At 46.2% G+C, this 18,083-nt stretch overlaps 1 protein-coding gene and 1 pseudogene across 1 annotated transcript in view; one reads left to right on the plus strand and one right to left on the minus strand.

Moving 5' to 3' along the window:
* Positions 1 to 17,847, minus strand: part of SUMF1 (sulfatase modifying factor 1) — a 79,281-nt gene extending 61,434 nt beyond the window's left edge. The window contains exons 1-4 of the mRNA XM_023533305.1: positions 17,765 to 17,847; positions 17,515 to 17,721; positions 12,796 to 12,969; positions 9,450 to 9,524 (exon numbers count right to left, since the gene is read on the minus strand). Coding sequence (XP_023389073.1) covers positions 9,450 to 9,524; positions 12,796 to 12,969; positions 17,515 to 17,721; positions 17,765 to 17,827 — 519 coding nt within the window. The 5' untranslated portion in view covers positions 17,828 to 17,847. The remainder of the gene's footprint in view (positions 1 to 9,449; positions 9,525 to 12,795; positions 12,970 to 17,514; positions 17,722 to 17,764) is intronic.
* LOC111742769 lies at positions 11,936 to 12,051 on the plus strand (annotated as a pseudogene).
* Positions 17,848 to 18,083: the final 236 nt, after the last annotated feature.

Genomic DNA, 18,083 nt, shown 5'->3' on the forward strand with positions numbered 1-18,083 from the left:
GATGTTATATGTGTTTTCATTTTTGTTTCTCTAACGTATTTGGTATAAAATATTCGTAAATCAGATTTAAAAACACACCCAATTTTGGTTCAGAGTCTGTGTTACTGCATTCCCAGACTCTGAGCAGCTAGAGGCCACGGAGGGTGTCGTCCATCCCTGCGTCCTCAAGAACAGCACGGCACCTGGAGCTCAGCAGGGCATCTCGGCTGGTTTGCTAAAAATTCTACCACAGGCAAGCCAGAGAGCAAACCTTTGAACAGAGGGAGCCAAACTCATTTCCATCTTCAAGTCAAAGAACAGACCTCGATGGATGGCAGACGACCAAGGAGGCGTGAGTCCAAATGACGGCTCAGAAGCTACGTCACTCTACGCACCCAAAAGTCATGTCACTGTATATGCCCCAAACCTATGTGCCTGTACACGCCCAGCAACATGGCACCGACGCCCAGCACACGCCAGCGACATGTGTACACCGACGCTCAGTACACACCAGCGACACGTGAACACACACGCTCAGTACACGCCAGCGACACGTGAACACACACGTTCAGTACACGCCAGCGACACGTGTACACACACACTCCGTACACGCCAGCGACACGTGTACACACGCTCCGTACACGCCAGCGACACGTGTACACACGTTCAGTACACGCCAGCGACACGTGTACACACACGCTCCGTACACGCCAGCGACACGTGTACACACGCTCAGTACACGCCAGCGACACGTGTACGCACACGCCCCATACACGCCAGCGACACGTGTACGCACACGCTCAGTACGTGCCAGCGACACGTGTACACCGACACCCAGTACACGCCAGCGACACATGTACACCCACGCTCCCGGCAGCACTGCTCACGACAGAACAGCCAGTAGCTACTCGGCAGCTGAAACCACCCAAGCGTCCACTGACGGAAGGATGGACAGACCAAACGCGGCGTGCAGAAACGACGGAGTATCATTCAGCCTTAAAAAGGAATGAAATTCTGACACGTGCGACATGCGTGAACTTTGAAGACATCATGCTGAGTGAAATAAGCCTGACACAAAAGGACAAGTATTGCACGTTTCCACTTCTACGAGGCGCCTACGATAAACAAGTCTATAGAGACGCAAAGCACAACCAAGGTTGCCAGGGGAGGAGGGAACGGAGAACGGGAAGTAATTATTTAACGGGCACGGCTTGTCTGGGGTGCCGAACGGGTTCCGGAAAAGGCAGGGTGACGGCTGCACAACATGCGAAATGCGCTCGATGCCGATGACTGTACATTTTAAAATGGCTAAAATGAAAAATTTTATGTTATGTATATTTTACCGCCCCCACCAAAAAAAAAAAAAAACCACGATATATCACTGATATATTGCTCTAGCCAAGGATTCTGAGGTAATCCAAGAGGTTTTATTCCACAATAGCCAGTCTTTTCAAAACATCACTGTAACTTGGCAGAGCGCTGGATACGGCATTTGCAGCTCGTACAGATGGGCAGCAGGAAAGCAAAAGAAACGTAACTCAACCTTCAGTTGGAGCAGGCACAGAGACGGTGGGCTGGGAGAAACCAGAGGAGTGGCAGTCACTAAGAGGCTTTTATGTCCAAGGTGGTTCTGTGTACATTATTTCATTTCATCGTCACGATGCTCTACTACGTAGGCATTACTGTCCCTATAAGAAATGGATGAAAACAAGTAAAATGCTAGTTACAACGAAGAAAAAAAAATAACTGTCGTGCCATGGTACCATGAAGGAATGAGCAAATAGCTACAAAATCAGCAGTGGCAAGTCAAAACCTGTGGTCCACGTTGATGGTCTTAAAAAAAAAAAAAAAAAGCAACATTCTCCAGAGAATTATAACAGGACCAGAGACTCAACACAGAAGGGAAAAGAAACGAACAGGCGCCACCCCCAAGACGACCCAGATGCTGGAATTATCAAAGACCTTAAAGCGGCTACTATAGCCATCAGCTATGAGGTAAAGGTGAACGCTCTCAAAATAGATAGGCGTCCTCGGCAGAAAAACGGGAGCTGTTCTTCAACAGGAACCTTTAGAATTGCAAAATGCAGAACCTGAAATGAAGAATTCACTACAGGCTCAAGAGAATAAAAATGACAAAGAGAGAACCTGAAGACATATGAGCAGAAAGTATGTAATGTGGAAAATAAAAAGAAAAAACAACTTTAAAGCAATGAACAAAGCCTTGGAAGAAGCTCTAGCATAACGTCTAACAGTTATGCACTGGAGTCCCAAAAAGAGAAGAGATATTGATGTTTTAATAAAAAAAAAAAAAAAATGGGGGGTGGTGGTGGTAATGGCTGCAAACTCTAAAAATTTACAGACATAAGAATCTCGACAAACCCCGAACAGGACAATCTCTAAGAAAACGATGTCTAAATGCATCATAATCAAATTGCAAGACAAAAGATTTTTTTTTTAATATTGAAAGAAGCCAGAAAATGACATGATACATATGAGGGCAGTGGCTCATTCAAATGACTGCCATCGGAAACCACGTGACCAGAAAAGCACATAACAACGTCCAAAAGGGATGAAAGAAAAGATGTCTCGGGCCAGAAGTCTGTATGCAGTGAAAGTATGCTCAGGACGCAGGTGAAGTAAAGACATCCTCCGAGGAAGAGAAGCTAAGATAATTCACTAACATAAGACTTGCTCTCAAAGGAGGTTTTTCAGGGTGAAAGGAAATGATACCGGGGGAAACATGGAACTTTAGGGATGAGGGGAGAGCAACAGAAATGGTTCAGGTAAATATAATAAATCATTTTTCTTCTTTAAATTAAAAATATGTATAAGTGTCGCAAGCAAAAACTGTAACGCTGTCTGGGGTTTTTTCAGTGTTTGTAGATATACTATATGTGACACTTTTAACATAGGGGTAGGGTAAAGAAACCTACGTGGTTATAAGGCATTTATATTTACTTGAAGTGTCAACTCTATAGCAGACTGTGTATATACAGTATAAATGTATTTTATATAAATGTATTATATACAAAAATATGCTACAAAAATATGTGGAACTAAAGGGATTGCTTTGAAAGAAATCAGCAGACTTTGAGTTTTATGCTTCCATTAAAAAAGACTCAAAAGTTTTAAACTGTCAAACTTTAAGAAGGCAAAAAGAGAGCTCCTTTGACTTTAAGAAGTCAAAGAAGCTAAGTGACTCCCCCAGATCAGCTGGTAGACGGCGGAACTGAGATCAGAACCAGATCTGAGTCAAAGGCCGTGAGCTTTTCCTTACGGCTTCGCCAAGCAAACGAGCCCCAAAGTCAGTTTGGGAAGGAAAAGTCTCAGTGGTCATGTAAACAAAGAGAAGTTCAAGCTGAACTGAGGCGGCTCAGGGGAACACTGGCCGAGCCACCAGGAAGGTAAAACTAATATCCGAAATGATGCTGAGCAACTGATCCATCGGGCACGTGCTTCTGGTTATTTTAATTTGATTTTCCTATGCACTGGAACGTGCCTTTCTGAATACTTTCTGGCTTGGCTTACGCTGTAGTTAGCGCACTAAAGCTTTTCTAAAATCATTTTGGGAGTGCGACCTCAGAACCCTGCTGGGTCTCTCAGCATTTCCCATTAGGTGACTGGATCGCACCGTTTCCAATGGGTCTCTCCAGCGTGGAGTCTTCACCCCGCCGTGTTATCTGAGGGTCAGCTTCATCATGCCTCACCTTTCGCCCTGGCCCGGCATCGCCCAAATAACAAAGCGCCCAGCACTCTGTGGGCAACTACGTCTGAAAATCGTTTTTTACTTTAAAAAAAGAAAATGCTGCCTTGGTAATTCTGAGTCCTCACAGAAATTGGCTTTCGGCTGAAAAGAACTTCTCAAAATAGCTTACCCTCCTCCGTTATCAAGGACACCTACTCAGGAATTTGTGTCCTTACCCTATTAACAATTTAGAAAATGCCAAACCACAAACCAAGAGACAATCATTGTTTCTCAGGCCCTCACCAAGAGCAACTGTTTTCTTCCCACCCCGTGACCATTCCTCCCGTCAAAGATTTATGTTAATAACAAAAGCATAAAATGAAACATACGTTTTAGATGTTAAATACTATCCCTTCAAAAATCGATAGTAAAATACTCTAAAACAAACAAAAGCAATACAAAAAAAGCTAGCCTTAATCCTTTCTATAATTGAATAGATCCTTTTTCAAATTTAGCATCCAAATAACTACAACTAAGTAGATTTCAGCAGGCACGTGTGCTCTGTCTTATTCACACGTGCCTGCTGAAATCTACTTAGTTGTAGATTTCACCATCAAATTCACACAGTTTCGGATTATTTTTACAAACAAATCCTAAAAGCCAGCTCAATGTTAAAATGACTAAGTGGTAAAAACCCTCAACAAAGTAGGTGTAGAAGGAACATAGCTCAACATAATAAAGTCCATGTGTGACAAACCTATAGGCACTATCATACTAAATGGTAAAAAGCTGAAAGCTTTTCCCCTGAGATCAGGAACAAGAAAAGGCTGCCCACTATCACCACTTTGTTCAACAGAGTATTGGAAGCCCTAGCCACAGCAGTCAGACAAGAAAAATAAATAAAAGGCATCCAAATAGGAAAGGAAGAAGTAAAGTTATCACTATTTGCAGATGACATGATACTATATGTAGAAAACTCTAAAGACTCCATCAAAAATACTATTAGAACTGATAAATGAATTAAGTAGTTCTAGGATACAAAACTGATATACAGAAATCTGTTGTTTCAGTAACAAGCAATCAGGAAAAATTAAGAGAACAACCCACTTACGATTGCATCGAAAAGAATAAAATACCCAGGAATAAATTTAACAAAATAGGTGAAAGACCCATACCATGAAAACCATAAGACATAAAGAAACTAAAGAGGATACAAATAAATGGAAGGATATACCTTGCTCGTGGATTAGAAGGATTGATATTGTGAAAATGTCCTTAATCCCTAAGGCAATATACAGATTCCATGCAATCCCTATTAAAATACCAATGGCATTCTCCTCAGAACTAGAACTAATCTTAAAATTTATATGGACCCACAAAAGACCCTGAATAGCAAAAGAAATCTTGAGAAAGAACGAAGTGGGAGGTATCATACTCACTAGTATCAAACTATGCTACAAAGCTACCATAATCAAAACAGCACGGTACTGGCATAACGATAGACACTTAGATCAATGGAGCAGAAGAGAGAGCCCAGAAGTAAACCAATGCTTAAATGATCAATTAATCTATGATGAAGTCAACAAGAATATAGAATGGGGTAAAGACAGTTGCTTCAATAAGAGGTGTTTGGAAAACTAGACAGATACATGCAAAAAAATCTGAATCATTTTCCTATACCATACGAAAATAAACTCAAAATGGATTGAAGACTTAAATATAAGACCTGAAACCATAAACTTCTAGAAGAAAATGGGCACTAAACTCTTTGAAATCAGTCTTAGCAATATCTGTTTGAATATGTGTCCTTGGGCAAGGGCAACAAAAACGGAAATAAACAAACGGGACCACATGGAACTGAAGTTTTTGCACAGCAAAGGAAAACATCAACAAAACAAAAGGACAACTACAAAATGGGAGAAGATATTAACAAATAATACATCCAATAAGGTGTTAACACCCAGATGTACAAGGCACTCATACAACTTAACAACAAAAAAAAAAAATCTAATTTAAAAATGGGTAGAGGACTTGAATAGACATTTCTCCAAAGAAGACATACAGATGACCAACACACACATGAAAAGATGCTCAACATCACTAATCCTCAGAGAAATGCAAATCAAAACCACAAGATACCACCTCACACCTGTCAGAATAGCCATCATTAAAAAGTCAACAAACAACAAGAGCCAGCGAGGATGGGAGGAAAGGGAACCCTTGTGAACTGTTGGTGGGACTGCAGATTGGCGCAGCCACTACGAAAAACAACATGGCGGTTCTCCTAAAATTTTAAAATAGAGGTATATATACAACGGAGTATTACACAGCCATAAAGAGTGAAATCTTGCCTTTTGCAACAATATGGATGGACCTAGAGGGTATTGTGCTGAGTGAAATAAGTCAGACAGAGAAAGACAAACACCATATGATTTCACCTATCTGTGGAATCTAAAAAACAAGACAAATGAATAAACAAATCAAAACAGACACAAAGATACAAAAAACAAGCTGATGGTCGCCAAAGGGGAGTAGGGTGAAAGGATGGGTGAAAAAAATGTGAATATCATAAATTAATTAAATGGAAAAACGAGTCATGAGAACTTGAAGAGGCACTCACTCCAAAAGAGGAAAATGTGACCTTCAAAACATATGATCCCAACCGAATAAAACCTGTAAAATATTTTTAAATTCATGAACTCATGAAAATATTTTTTAATCTAGTGATTACAAAAACCTACATTTGTGATAAAACTACATAGAACTAAATACATATACACACGAATACACAGAAAACCCGAAACCAAAGAGGAGTGTGTTGTATCGATCGTCAGCCCCCTGCTTGTGAAAATGCTAGTTACACAAGACGTTACCATGTGAGCCTGGGGGAAGGTGCCCGGGATCTCTCTGCATTATTCCTTACAACTACACAGACATCTACAACTGTCTTTAAACGTCTCATTAATTATCTAATTGGTCACTTCTGAAGAAGAGTAGGGAATTAAGTAATTGTCTTCAAAGCTGGTAAAGAAGCATCCACCCCACCTTTCCTGTGCAAACTCTGCCGATCAATGCTTAGAAAACAGCAGGTAGAGGGAACCACGTCTTCATAAAAGTATCTCAATCAATTAAAAAACACTGAACTGTCACCAGCCGACAACTCCCCATGAACTGACGGATCTAGGCACTGAGCACGAACAGCAGATAACGTCACACAGAGAGGGAGACGCAGACATTGGGATTCTGCTGGTGAAAAGGACAGGCCACCACCGGAGGTCTTGCCACGGGACTCAAACACGAGTCTGATCGGGCCTGTGGACCCAGCTACCAGGTGGCAGGAAATGCGGAGGACAGAGAGAGCAGGCGGGCTCACCGTGAGAGAGCAAGAGGCAAGATTCAGACCATAAGTCTACAGGTAAATGCCCTGGATTCCTCGGGATAAACTGTCAGGAAAAATCAGAGGAAGAGGGTGCAACGGAGGGGAAACCTACAGAGTAAGAGTCTTAAAAGACACAGATCTCCTTTAACTGGGCGAGGTTAAATTGCAGAATTTACAGAAGCCTTGGGGCGCACAGCTGGTGATACTACGTGTAAAGAAAAGCGGGGAAGGGGGAGCATCTACTGCAAAAGGCAACACAGTGGCTACTTCAGGGACAGAGGGGGTGGCGATCAGGGCGTGACGTGGATGGGGTAGCTGGGGCAGGTAGCGAAACTCTAATTCTTGACTCAGGTGATGGTTACCGGCATGTCTGACTTAGAACTCAGCAAGCTATATACTTGCTTTGTGTGACTTCCTGTATTTGTGTTTTATTTTATAATAAAAAGAGTTAAAAAAAATTTTATTACTAGTGTAACCTTATGACACATTTAAAATAATCACAATATTTTTTAAAAAATTATGTGAAATTGCATGAAAGTAAACATTACGAATTAATTACATTTAAAATAATCACATGAAAGTAAACAATATTATTAAATTCTAGCTAGCTACCAGAGCCTGAGGAAGGTTCTGAAGCCTCTTTTCTTTCCAAAAAAGGAAACGAACCCGTGTTAGTGACAGGCGGGCACCCACAGGGGACTTTCGTCTTGACTTAACCAGGGCCTGAGAGAGACTTGAAGACAGAACGACTTCCTCACTGTGGGACTCAGGGCTGCCTCCCGCTGGCGTGGACCCCCTTAACGCGTCTCCCGCCCCACTTAAACGCACCTCGTGGACCTTCTCGCATCCTCCACTTCTGGAACGTTGGGTTAAAAGCAGGCCTGGTGCCAGAGGTATGTCGGCCCCGGAGGGGAGGGGGGAACTGAGAACATAAAAACAGAGCTCCCTCGGGCCATTACCGGATCCAGCCTACTCATTCCGACCCTTTCCAAACACGCTTAGAAGGTTTGCTTTTCCGTCACCAGCCTGTGAGCAAGTGGCCAGCACTGCCGTGAGAGCGGCTGGCTCTCGCCCCGGTTCCGGGCACACACGCTCCGCCCGGCGCTCACCGCGCACCTGCCGGGCCAGCGGTGACGACCCGCTCTCCTCTCCGCCCAAGGTGCCCGGAGGCTCTCAGGGCCAGGAGGCCCTGGATGCGACAGCGCAAACACGAGAACACTGCGGGGGCCCGCGCCCATCTGCGCTCCGGGTCTCGAAACAAGGGACCACGTCCTGAGGTGCTGACTCATCAGCACGAGGCCAATTTGACCTCAAAACCCTTAAAAAAACAAGTATATCAGATTACACAGCAGACTTGTAACATGAACTTGTAAGGAGCCAAGAAAACTGTGACATTCACTGGGAGCTCGGTCATGTTTTCAAAACATTTCCCTAAAATGCATACAAAGCGGCGGCCTGACTCCCCCATAAATGACGGGAGCGGGTCTGGTTTTACCTCGTTTTTGCCCCCACGTTCTGCACACTCGTTTGAAGAGAAAGGACACGTGTGGCAGGACAGTGTGGCTTTGGTGGCGCCGCTGCTCACCCGAGGAGACGCCAGCGGAAGGACCACGTGCAGGCGTCGGGGGCGAACAGGCGCGGACAGGCCGGGGCTCGCGCCCTCCGCGCCCTCCGCATGCGACCTCCCGGGGACACGTGCAGCCGGTGCCCCTCACCAACTCCGTCCCCTGCGCCCTCTCTGCCCCCTCTGCCGTGTGACCCTCCACCTGCCACCCGCCCACAGTCCTGCCCTGTTCCCGTCTCCTCCACCCGCTCGTGAGACGTGTGTGTAGACGCTCACACACCCACGAACCTGCCGACGAGGGTGGAACAGGACCCGCGGGTGCGCCTGCGCACACGGCCGCCTGCGGAGACGCGGGCCCGTGTCCGTGACTTCCCGGGAAGACACCGCTCGCACCCTCCCGGGGCGCTCTGGGAGGGCGGCGCGCCCCCGCGTGTCAGGCCAGCTGCCTGGCTCGGGTTCCCACGACCTCGCAGAGCACAGGGCCCGTTCGTGAACTGCACTGACCACGTGAACTCAAGAACGACAACACAGGACGCTGTCTCTCCGCGCCAGCCACCACCTGATGACATGAAGACGTTAAAAAATATTCGCACTTCACCCTCCACTCTGGAAATGGCCATGAGCAAATGAAACCCAGAAACATCTAGAGCCCAGGTGAGCCCCAATTAGCAGCACAGTGTGCTACTCGGTGCACAGGACAGAAGCTCAATTCAGTAGCAAATGGGGGGGGCCCGAAGGGGGGGCGGGGAGGGTGGATGCTGGGGGGCGGGGAGGGTGGGTTTTACACCCAAGCCCTGTCAAAGGGTAAGTGAAATCCGAGCACCTGGTTAATCGCCACTTACTGCCTGCTGGATATTGGTCTTCACCTGCTCACTCAGCATGCCTTCGAAGACAAAGGAGTCACCGAACTTCTCAGCCTGTAGGGAAAACGGAAATAAAATCCAGAAAAGGGTAGTGATGTGTTTCACGTGTGCCATTTTCTTTGCACATTGTTAGTGATTCTTCTCCAAAGAAACTTGAGTTTCTCTTATGACTTCTCAGAGGTCTGAGAAATGACTTAAAAGCATCTGGCGTCCTATTCAAACAGGTATATGTCACTTACAGAGACCATTCTCATTCGAGGCTTATTTAGCCAATGAGAACGCAGACTGGAAGAGATTAGCCTTTCAGAATGTGATGCTTCCTGTCGATGGAAACACAGCTCCCCAAGTCTAACAAATGACTTCAGAAAATAATGGTGCTCTCACGCGAGATTTCCTGACCACCCGCTGTCCTTCGTTCTGCTCCTGGAATCGAGCTAAACGAGGTCAACGGCACCGTGTGCTGATGTTCTAGCTCCACTACAGTGCAACGGTGCAACGGTGCTTACACGTGCCAGGCATCGGACAGAAATGTTTCCATTACTTTTACTGGGCATTACTGTCTCGAGCCCTCATGTACCTGGCTCTCTGTTGCATGGGACCCATTCTGCAGACACCCTCCGTCGACCCACGGCCTTCGTGGCACTGCCCCTGTGCTTTCTTCCTCCATTTCTGACTCTGCTGCTCCTCCCTGGAGAGACGTGGGCTCTTCCTCCAGGCTCTGGCCCAGGCTCAGCCCTTCTTACCCTCACCAGAGCCTCTCGGGCTCTGTGCAGTTGTCACAGATCACTGCTGCCATCCCTAGAGACTGATGCTGGAGGTCTGGGGTGAGGTCAAGGACCTGCTCGTGGAGACAGCTCAGCAGGTGATTCTAACACAGGTGATCCAGGAGATCACACCTGAGGCACACATCCCACTGCTGGACAACCTCTTTCAACCTCATCGCTCTGACGACCGCCAGCACGTCAAATGACTCACATCTCGACCTCCAGGCCAGTCCTGTCCTCACCAGATGGCAGTGACCGCCTACTGGACCCCTGGATCTCAGGCCTCGCGAGCTGCTCAAGCCCCTTTTCCTGAATGGAGCTCCCGGTCTCTCCTTCACCCCCATTCTCCCCGTGGCACCCCACGCCTGAGGACCTCAACCACTCCTTTATCCAGCGGCATGTGCCACGTGCCCAGCTTCGGGCTAAACGACAGAGACACAAAGTCAGTATGACATAGGCATGGTCCATCTTCTCATGCACTCGCATGTGAAGGCTCAGACAAAAACCAACTCAAACAAGAGGAGGAGAAAAATATTTACAGCTTTACATGACCTTGTAAGGTAAAGATTATCAAGAAAAGGCTCCTTTTGACAGAATGAGCAGAGGAAGCCTCTTTGAGAAGGGGACATGTAAGCTGAGAGGGCACAGGAATGAGGAGCCAGCCATGCAAAAAGGGGGACAGGCAAGGGGGCAGGAAATTCCAAGCAGGGGGGAAACACGAGGCCCTAAGATAAGAAAGAGTGTGGCATTTTCAAGGGACAGAAACAAGATGAGCCGGGCCGGGACACGGGGAGCAAGGGGAGCGTGATGCAAAATGAGCTTGCAAGGACAGAAAGACACTGTAGAGTGCCACAAAAACAGGAAGCATTTTATCCAAAGCTGGGGTTCTGAACCCTTCTTGTGCCCTATACCCCTTTAGCAGGATGGTGAGGCATAAAAGATGAACGAAATGTTTCAATATATAAAACCAAATCAATGATTACAAAGAAAAGGAGTTATGTCAAAATATTAATAAAACAAGTGTGCTATGCTAATAGATGTAATTATACAGAATATATATGTGCTCTTTATTCACATACTCAATAAGATAAAGCAGTCTCATAGTTATCGTGCTTTCTGAAGGGGAGTGGACGCAATATTGCAAGACGTCTGCCACAACAATAATGTAACAAAAAATGCCTGTGGTTTCTACTGGTGACAAAATCTAGGTCCTGTTATGACTATGGCTGGCTGGCTGCTTCATAATTGAAGGAAATGCTAAATTTCACTTAGAAGGTAGTAAAAATCCAGGTGTGATTTTTCCCCATCCGTGTTCCTGGACACTTGAAGTTCTGCTTAGTCTACCTGACCTTCACGGCGAACCCTGATCCAGCCTGCGTCCTTAGAGGTCTTCTACTGAGTCCGGCAGACTGCTGGGGGCTTGACCTGCGAGGACGCTTATGAGACAGCATGAACGGGACTTCTGCTTCCTCCAAACAGGTACAAAAAAGAACCAGTCTGTACGTTTCAGGACAGTACAAAGAAATGTGACAAGGTAAAAGCAAACTTGAAAACTGTTTTGCTTCCAGGATTCATTCTCGAATTAATTTTTTTCATTAAAAAAGGATGGTTGGGGACGTGATTCCATAGTGTAGCAGTTAGCACATCTGCTTTACATGCAGAAGGTCCTGGGTTCACGCCCCAGTGGAGCCATGGTCCATGGTCTATGGCCATGCCACCCTGAACAAGCCCGATGTCTGATCTCGGATGCTAAGCAGGGTCGGGCCTGGTTAGTACTTGGACGGGAGACCACCTAGGAAGACCAGGTGCTGTAAGCATAAATAATAATAATAAATAATAAGAAAAAGAAAAAAAGAAAAAGGATGTTTGGGTCTTGGAAAAAATCAAGGACATGAACTCCACAAACTGACAGTGAGGATAAAGTCCCCTGATGAGAGAAAAATGGGAAGCCTACAGAACGAGTATTTTTTTGACACGTACAGAAATCTGCATAAACCAGAAAGCCCCTCTCTCTTCCTATTGCCATTTAGAGCAAACGCGCACTGTCAGAACCTGGCTTTGTGATCCCGTGACCACAGGACGATGCCAGGAATGGCCTCGGGAGAGCTCACAAGCTGTCAGGCATCGGACTAAAACCACAAAAGTGAAAAGCTGCGCTTTGCATCGATCACTCACAAACTACGCAATGCTTCTGGAACAACCAAACTGCAATTTTTGGAGAGGGAAAAGTGGCCTTACTTTACATGCCATCTGATACCTCAAGAAGCCCAAGTGGACAGTGGCACCATCTGGCATATTAAAGCACCGACACAATAGAGCACAACGGTGACAGGCACAGGCCCTGGGTCACACTGGCCAGGCTGGAACCCTGGTCCCCATCGGCCAGCTGTGCAACTCGGAGAAAATCACTTTTAAGCCTCAGTTTCCCACCTGAAAAGTAACCTGCCTCCTGGGGCTGCCAGGAGAATTGCATCAGACAAACACACACAAGTGGCTGGTGCGGTGCGGGGCTCGCGCACAGAGGCTGCAGCGCCAGTCCTCCCGCGTCCAGGCCCCGTTACCTCGGTCAAGTAGCCGGTCGAGTTCACGAACTTCTCGAATTCCGCGTTACTGACTTCATAGGCGTCCATGTAAAAGGCATCCATGGTGACTCTTCTGGCGGGCGCCTCCCCATCCGGCTTTATCTGAGGGTCATCCGTGCCCATGGTAAACACGCCGGCGGGGATGAGGACCATCTGCAGCCAAAGGGCGACACAGGGAGTCACGAGTGGACCTGCGCAGGGTGCGGAGCACCCGGGACACAGCGAGCCCCAGACCCCACTGTCCAATCAGTCCAGTCACTCCAGGCTCCGAAGAGAGTGAAGCACCAGTCACAAAAGGAAGCACCAATTCTTTAGAAAAGTAGTTTCTTTAGCCCAAACTCTACGTGACATGACACTAATCTCCACGTGCCGTGGAAACGGGTCTGGAGCGCGCGCCACCAAGCGGAGAAGGGCTGGAGGGCGGAGGCGGGAGGGCGCCCTACTTCCTCGCACGTCTGTGTGTTCACCTTTAATATGCTCTCGACCCTTCTGAACTATTTCTAAAAGCGAATATAAAAATGCCATATGTAAAATGGCATATTAATGAATATAAGAGCCCACTGAAGGAATGCAGGCCTCCAGTGATAATGAAAAAGGCTTAAATCACTGAAATGGAGGATCTAAGAAGTCCACTAAGGGACCAGGTCTTACCCCTGTTACGTCCTTGTCCTTAATTCTTTATTGAAATACTGACAGCAATGACTTGGTCCCTGTCCGCCAACCACATAAACTCTGAACTCCACGGGAGCAGTGACCGAGGCTGCCCTGCTCACATCTGTGTCCCCAGCACTGACATCAGGTCTGAGGAAGACACCAAAAATCTTCCGTTAAGAAACACAACCCTTTGCTCAGCATCACGAGTCACAAGGAAAACGCCAATGAAAACCACAGAGATTCTGCTTGGCACCCACCAGCACGGCTATAACCAGATGGACAATAATGAGTGTAGCCAAGGACGCAGGAATATAAAATGACGCAGCCACTCTAGAAAAGTCTCTCCGTTCTTCAAAAACCCAAAAAAAAGAACTACTATATAAGACTGCAATTCGACTCCTCTGCATATATCCAAGACACCTGAAAATGTATGTCTACATATATGTAAAGTACACAAACATTCATAGGCACATTGTGCATAAAAAGTAGAAACAACTCAAAAAAGGAGAAACAACTCGTTCGTCCTTTAACTGATGAATAAACAAAATGTGGTATATCCATAAAATGGAATACTATTCAGCCAGAAAAAGGGATGAAGTACCAACGCATGCTACAAAATAAATGCACCTCGAAAACAAGAAATGAATGAATCCACATACAAAGGCCACATGTTGTATGAGTCCATTCACATAAAATGCCCAGAATAGACGGATCAAAACCAACAGAAAGAGAGATGAGGACAAAGAATGATTGCTGATGAGGACAGGATTTTTTTGGGAGGTTAGGACATATTTGGGCCTGGCTCAAATGTGACCTTTTCTTTGAGGCACTTCCTGACTTGTCCAGAAAGGAATGAATCCTTTCTTTCTCTCTAATTGATATGTACACACTCCCATAGTATCATTACCACAGAAAAATGATGCTTACATGTGATGTGAGTGTGTGTGTGTGTGTGTGTGAGAGAGAGAGAGAGAGAGACAGAGAGACAGAGAGACAGAGAGACAGAGAGACAGACAGAGAGAGAAACAGAAACCAACCAGAGGGTAAACGCCTTGAGGCAGGGCATAAGTCTTTTTCTTTTCTTTATGCCCAGGGCATAAGACAGAGTCTTATATGTGTGTCAAATAAACGTTTGTTGAATTAAACGAAATAAACAGAAAACACAGGAGAAAACTCAGACGACTTCGAGTATGGTGATGACTTTTAAGATACAACATCAAAGGCACCATCCACGAAAGAAACTGCTAAGCTGGACTTCATGAAAATGAAAACTTCCGCTCTTCAAAAGACAATGTCAAGAGAATGAGAAGACAAGTCACAGACTGGAAAAAAGTATTTGCAGAAGACACATCTGATAAAGGACTGTTTTCCAAAATATATAAAGAACTCTTAAAACGCAACAATAAGAAAACAAGCAATCTGACTTTACAAAAGGGCCAAACACCTTAATAGACACCTCACCAAAGACATACAGATGGCAAAGATGCTCCACATCATATGTCAACCAAAACTGCAGATGAAAACAATGAGCTACCACTTACACGCCTATTAAAATAGACAATGTCTGGAACACTGAAAACACCAAATGCTGGCGAGGATGTGAAGCAGCAGCAACTCTTATTCATTGCTGGTGAAAGGGTATAGCCACTTCGGAAGACAATTTAGCCATTTCTACAAATTAAACTTACTCTTGCCATTTGATCCAGCAGTCAGGTTCCTTGCTATTTACCCTACTGAGCTGAAAACATGCTCACACAAAAACCTGCACACAGATGTTTACAGCAGCTTTATTCATAATCAGCAAAAATTAGAAGCAAACAAGATCCCTTCAAGTAGGTGACTAGATAAACTCTGGTATACCCAAATGGAATATTATTCGGCAATAAAAATAAGCTATCAAGCCATGACAAGCCATGAAGGAACCTTAAATGTATATTACTAAGTGAAATAAGCCAATCTGAAAAGGCTACATCCTATATGACTCCAACTACACGACATTCTGAAAGAGGCCAAACTATGGAGACAATAAAAGATCAATAGTTGCCGGTGGGGAGGACGGGAATGAATAGGCAGAGCACGGAGGATTTTTAGGGCAATGAAAATACTTTGTATGATACTATAATGATGGATATGATGTCATTACACATTTCCAAACGCTCAGAATGTACACCACCAAGAGCGAACTCTAAAGAAAACTATGAACTTTGGGTAATTATGTGACTGTAGGTTCATCGATTATAACGTACCAATTTGGTGGGGGATGCTGATAATAGGGGAGGCTATGCAAGTGGGGACCGGGAGTATACATGGGAAATCTCTGTACTGCCTCTCAATTTTGTTGTGAACCTAAAACTGCTCTAAAAAAAGTCTTTTAAACAAGAAAATAAAGAAAAAAGGGCTATCACTATGACCATGTACCTCTCCCATAATATTGCATTCCCAAATTTAGAATAAATGGCTAAGTGTTAGATTTAGACCAAAATCATCTGCACACGAATGACTGAACAAATATTAAAACCAAGGAAAGGAGAGAAATAAAGAACTGCCTCCTATGAAGTCTTCTGTCTTAATAACAAGGCTCCTTCAGGTTTAATCACTGAGTTAAAAGTCTTTGAAGGCTGAAGGCTGTGCTCTCAGCAACCACTAGTTTATTTGTAATAGCTTGGCCTCCAATCACTAAAGTGAATGCAAGAACTAGCCAAAGATGGCCCACACGATGCCCTATCTGGACACAAAATCACTGTAAAGGGATGAAAGAAAAGTATATTTTATAAATGTGACTCAGGAGATAATGCCACCCACATCCCATTCTGGAACCAGCTGGAAGCTGGAACACTTACATGAGGAATGTTCAGTACTGGCCAGAAGGTTCTAGACAGACCGATGTGTACATGCAAATAAGACAGCTGCACTGTCAGCCACAAAGCGAATAAACAGATATAGGGCTTCCTGTTTAGCGGGGGAGAAACTGATGATCAAGTACTATTCAAGTTAGAAAGGAATTAAAATCAGTATGGCCAATACACACAGTACAACACTAACCAGGCTCCCCATCTCACGAAAGAAAAACACTAAAAATGCAAGTCATCCTCTGAGGAAAAATGTAAAAGGCCAGTAATTATACAAGATGAAGAAACAATAAGAAGGCCAGCTCCCAACCTCCTAACACCATACCTGAGACATAAAAATTATGGTCCCAATCACCACAGAGCTCACACCTTAGTAGGGGAGAGACCCTAACAGACCAGCGTCTTTAATAACTGTCACGGCAGAGTAACCCGCACTGCTGTGGCAGCAAATGGGAATGCTGAAGGGGACAGAAGTGGGGTGGAGACGAGGGAAAGGGGGCAATGCTAGGTTTACCAGAAGAAAGGCTTCTTCAGGGGTCAGAAGACCTGGGTTCTAGTCCAGCAAATAGCTTCCACAACCACACCAATGTGCGAGTGCCTGGCAGACAGAAAGAAGCAAGGAATACTTGTGAACCTAGTTTCATGCAGAGTGCCAGCCAAAGATAAATAAAAGCAATAAAGCTACTAGAGGTGACTGCATCCTTCCCACGTACCAAAGTGCTCGGGATAAAAGGATAGTAGGACAAGGCCTTGCCCTCAAGAAGCACAGTCTCCAGGAAGAGACTGTGGATAAGTACAGAGCAATATTAGAGCCCCGAGACCCAGTGTCCTGACTCTTTCACAGTCATGAGAGAGAAGTCATAAGTCTTCAACCCGAATCTCTCTGACCTAGAATTCCAAGAACCACATCAATAAGGCAGGGTGGCGGGAGGAGGGAACATGAGCTGAAGGTAAGAAAACGAGGGACAACTTCAAACCGAACTCCCTAACACTCAAAGTTAAGCTGAACCCCCAAGAACTAGCCATTCGGTGGGCTCGGAGGGAGGAGTGACTCATCAAATCGGGTCCGCAGGTGCGCAAGTTGGGGTGCGGCTGAAATCTGTACTTGCTTTCTTGCCAGCCTCTTGCCTAGCCCATCCCAACCCTGCCCAGGACCCCAGCGGCCCCCATCGCCTTCTGGGAATGGAAGGCGCACCTTGCCGGGCGTGTAAGGCCGCTCGCCAAGGCCCGGGCCCGCGGCGTTCGCCTCACGCGAGTACCGGTGTGCGGCCGCCGAGCTGCCAGGGGCCCCGGACCGCTGGGGAGAGCCGCAGCCGCATGAGCCCGCGAGGGACGCCGCGCCCGCGCCCGCGCCCGCGCTCGCGCCCGCGCCCGCGCCGGCCCCGGCGCCGGCCCCGGCCTCCTCGTCCCCAGCAGCAAGAGCAGCGGCAGCCAGGGCGCCAGACCCAGGGCGCCAGACCCAGCCCGGCGCGGGCTCCAGCAGCCGGTCCTAGCGCGGGCGCAGCCATGTTGTCCCGCGGCCATGTGACCCTCTGGGTCACGTGGCCCCGCCCTCCTTAAAGGGGCCCACAGGAAGTGGACGCGAGTTACCTGCCCTTTCTCCAGGTACCTCTCTTTTGGTGCACTCCTTAGCTGTGCTAATGTCAAAACACAACAAAACCCTACAAAACTCACGGCCTTCCGCAGACAAGGCGCCCCATTATTTCTTGGTTGAAAAAATTATAATCAAATTTATTTAGCATTTGCTATGTGCCAGGCAGGCAC

The sequence above is a fragment of the Pteropus vampyrus genome, unplaced genomic scaffold, assembly GCF_000151845.1.
Source record: "Pteropus vampyrus isolate Shadow unplaced genomic scaffold, Pvam_2.0 Scaffold100, whole genome shotgun sequence".
NCBI lineage: Eukaryota > Metazoa > Chordata > Mammalia > Chiroptera > Pteropodidae > Pteropus > Pteropus vampyrus.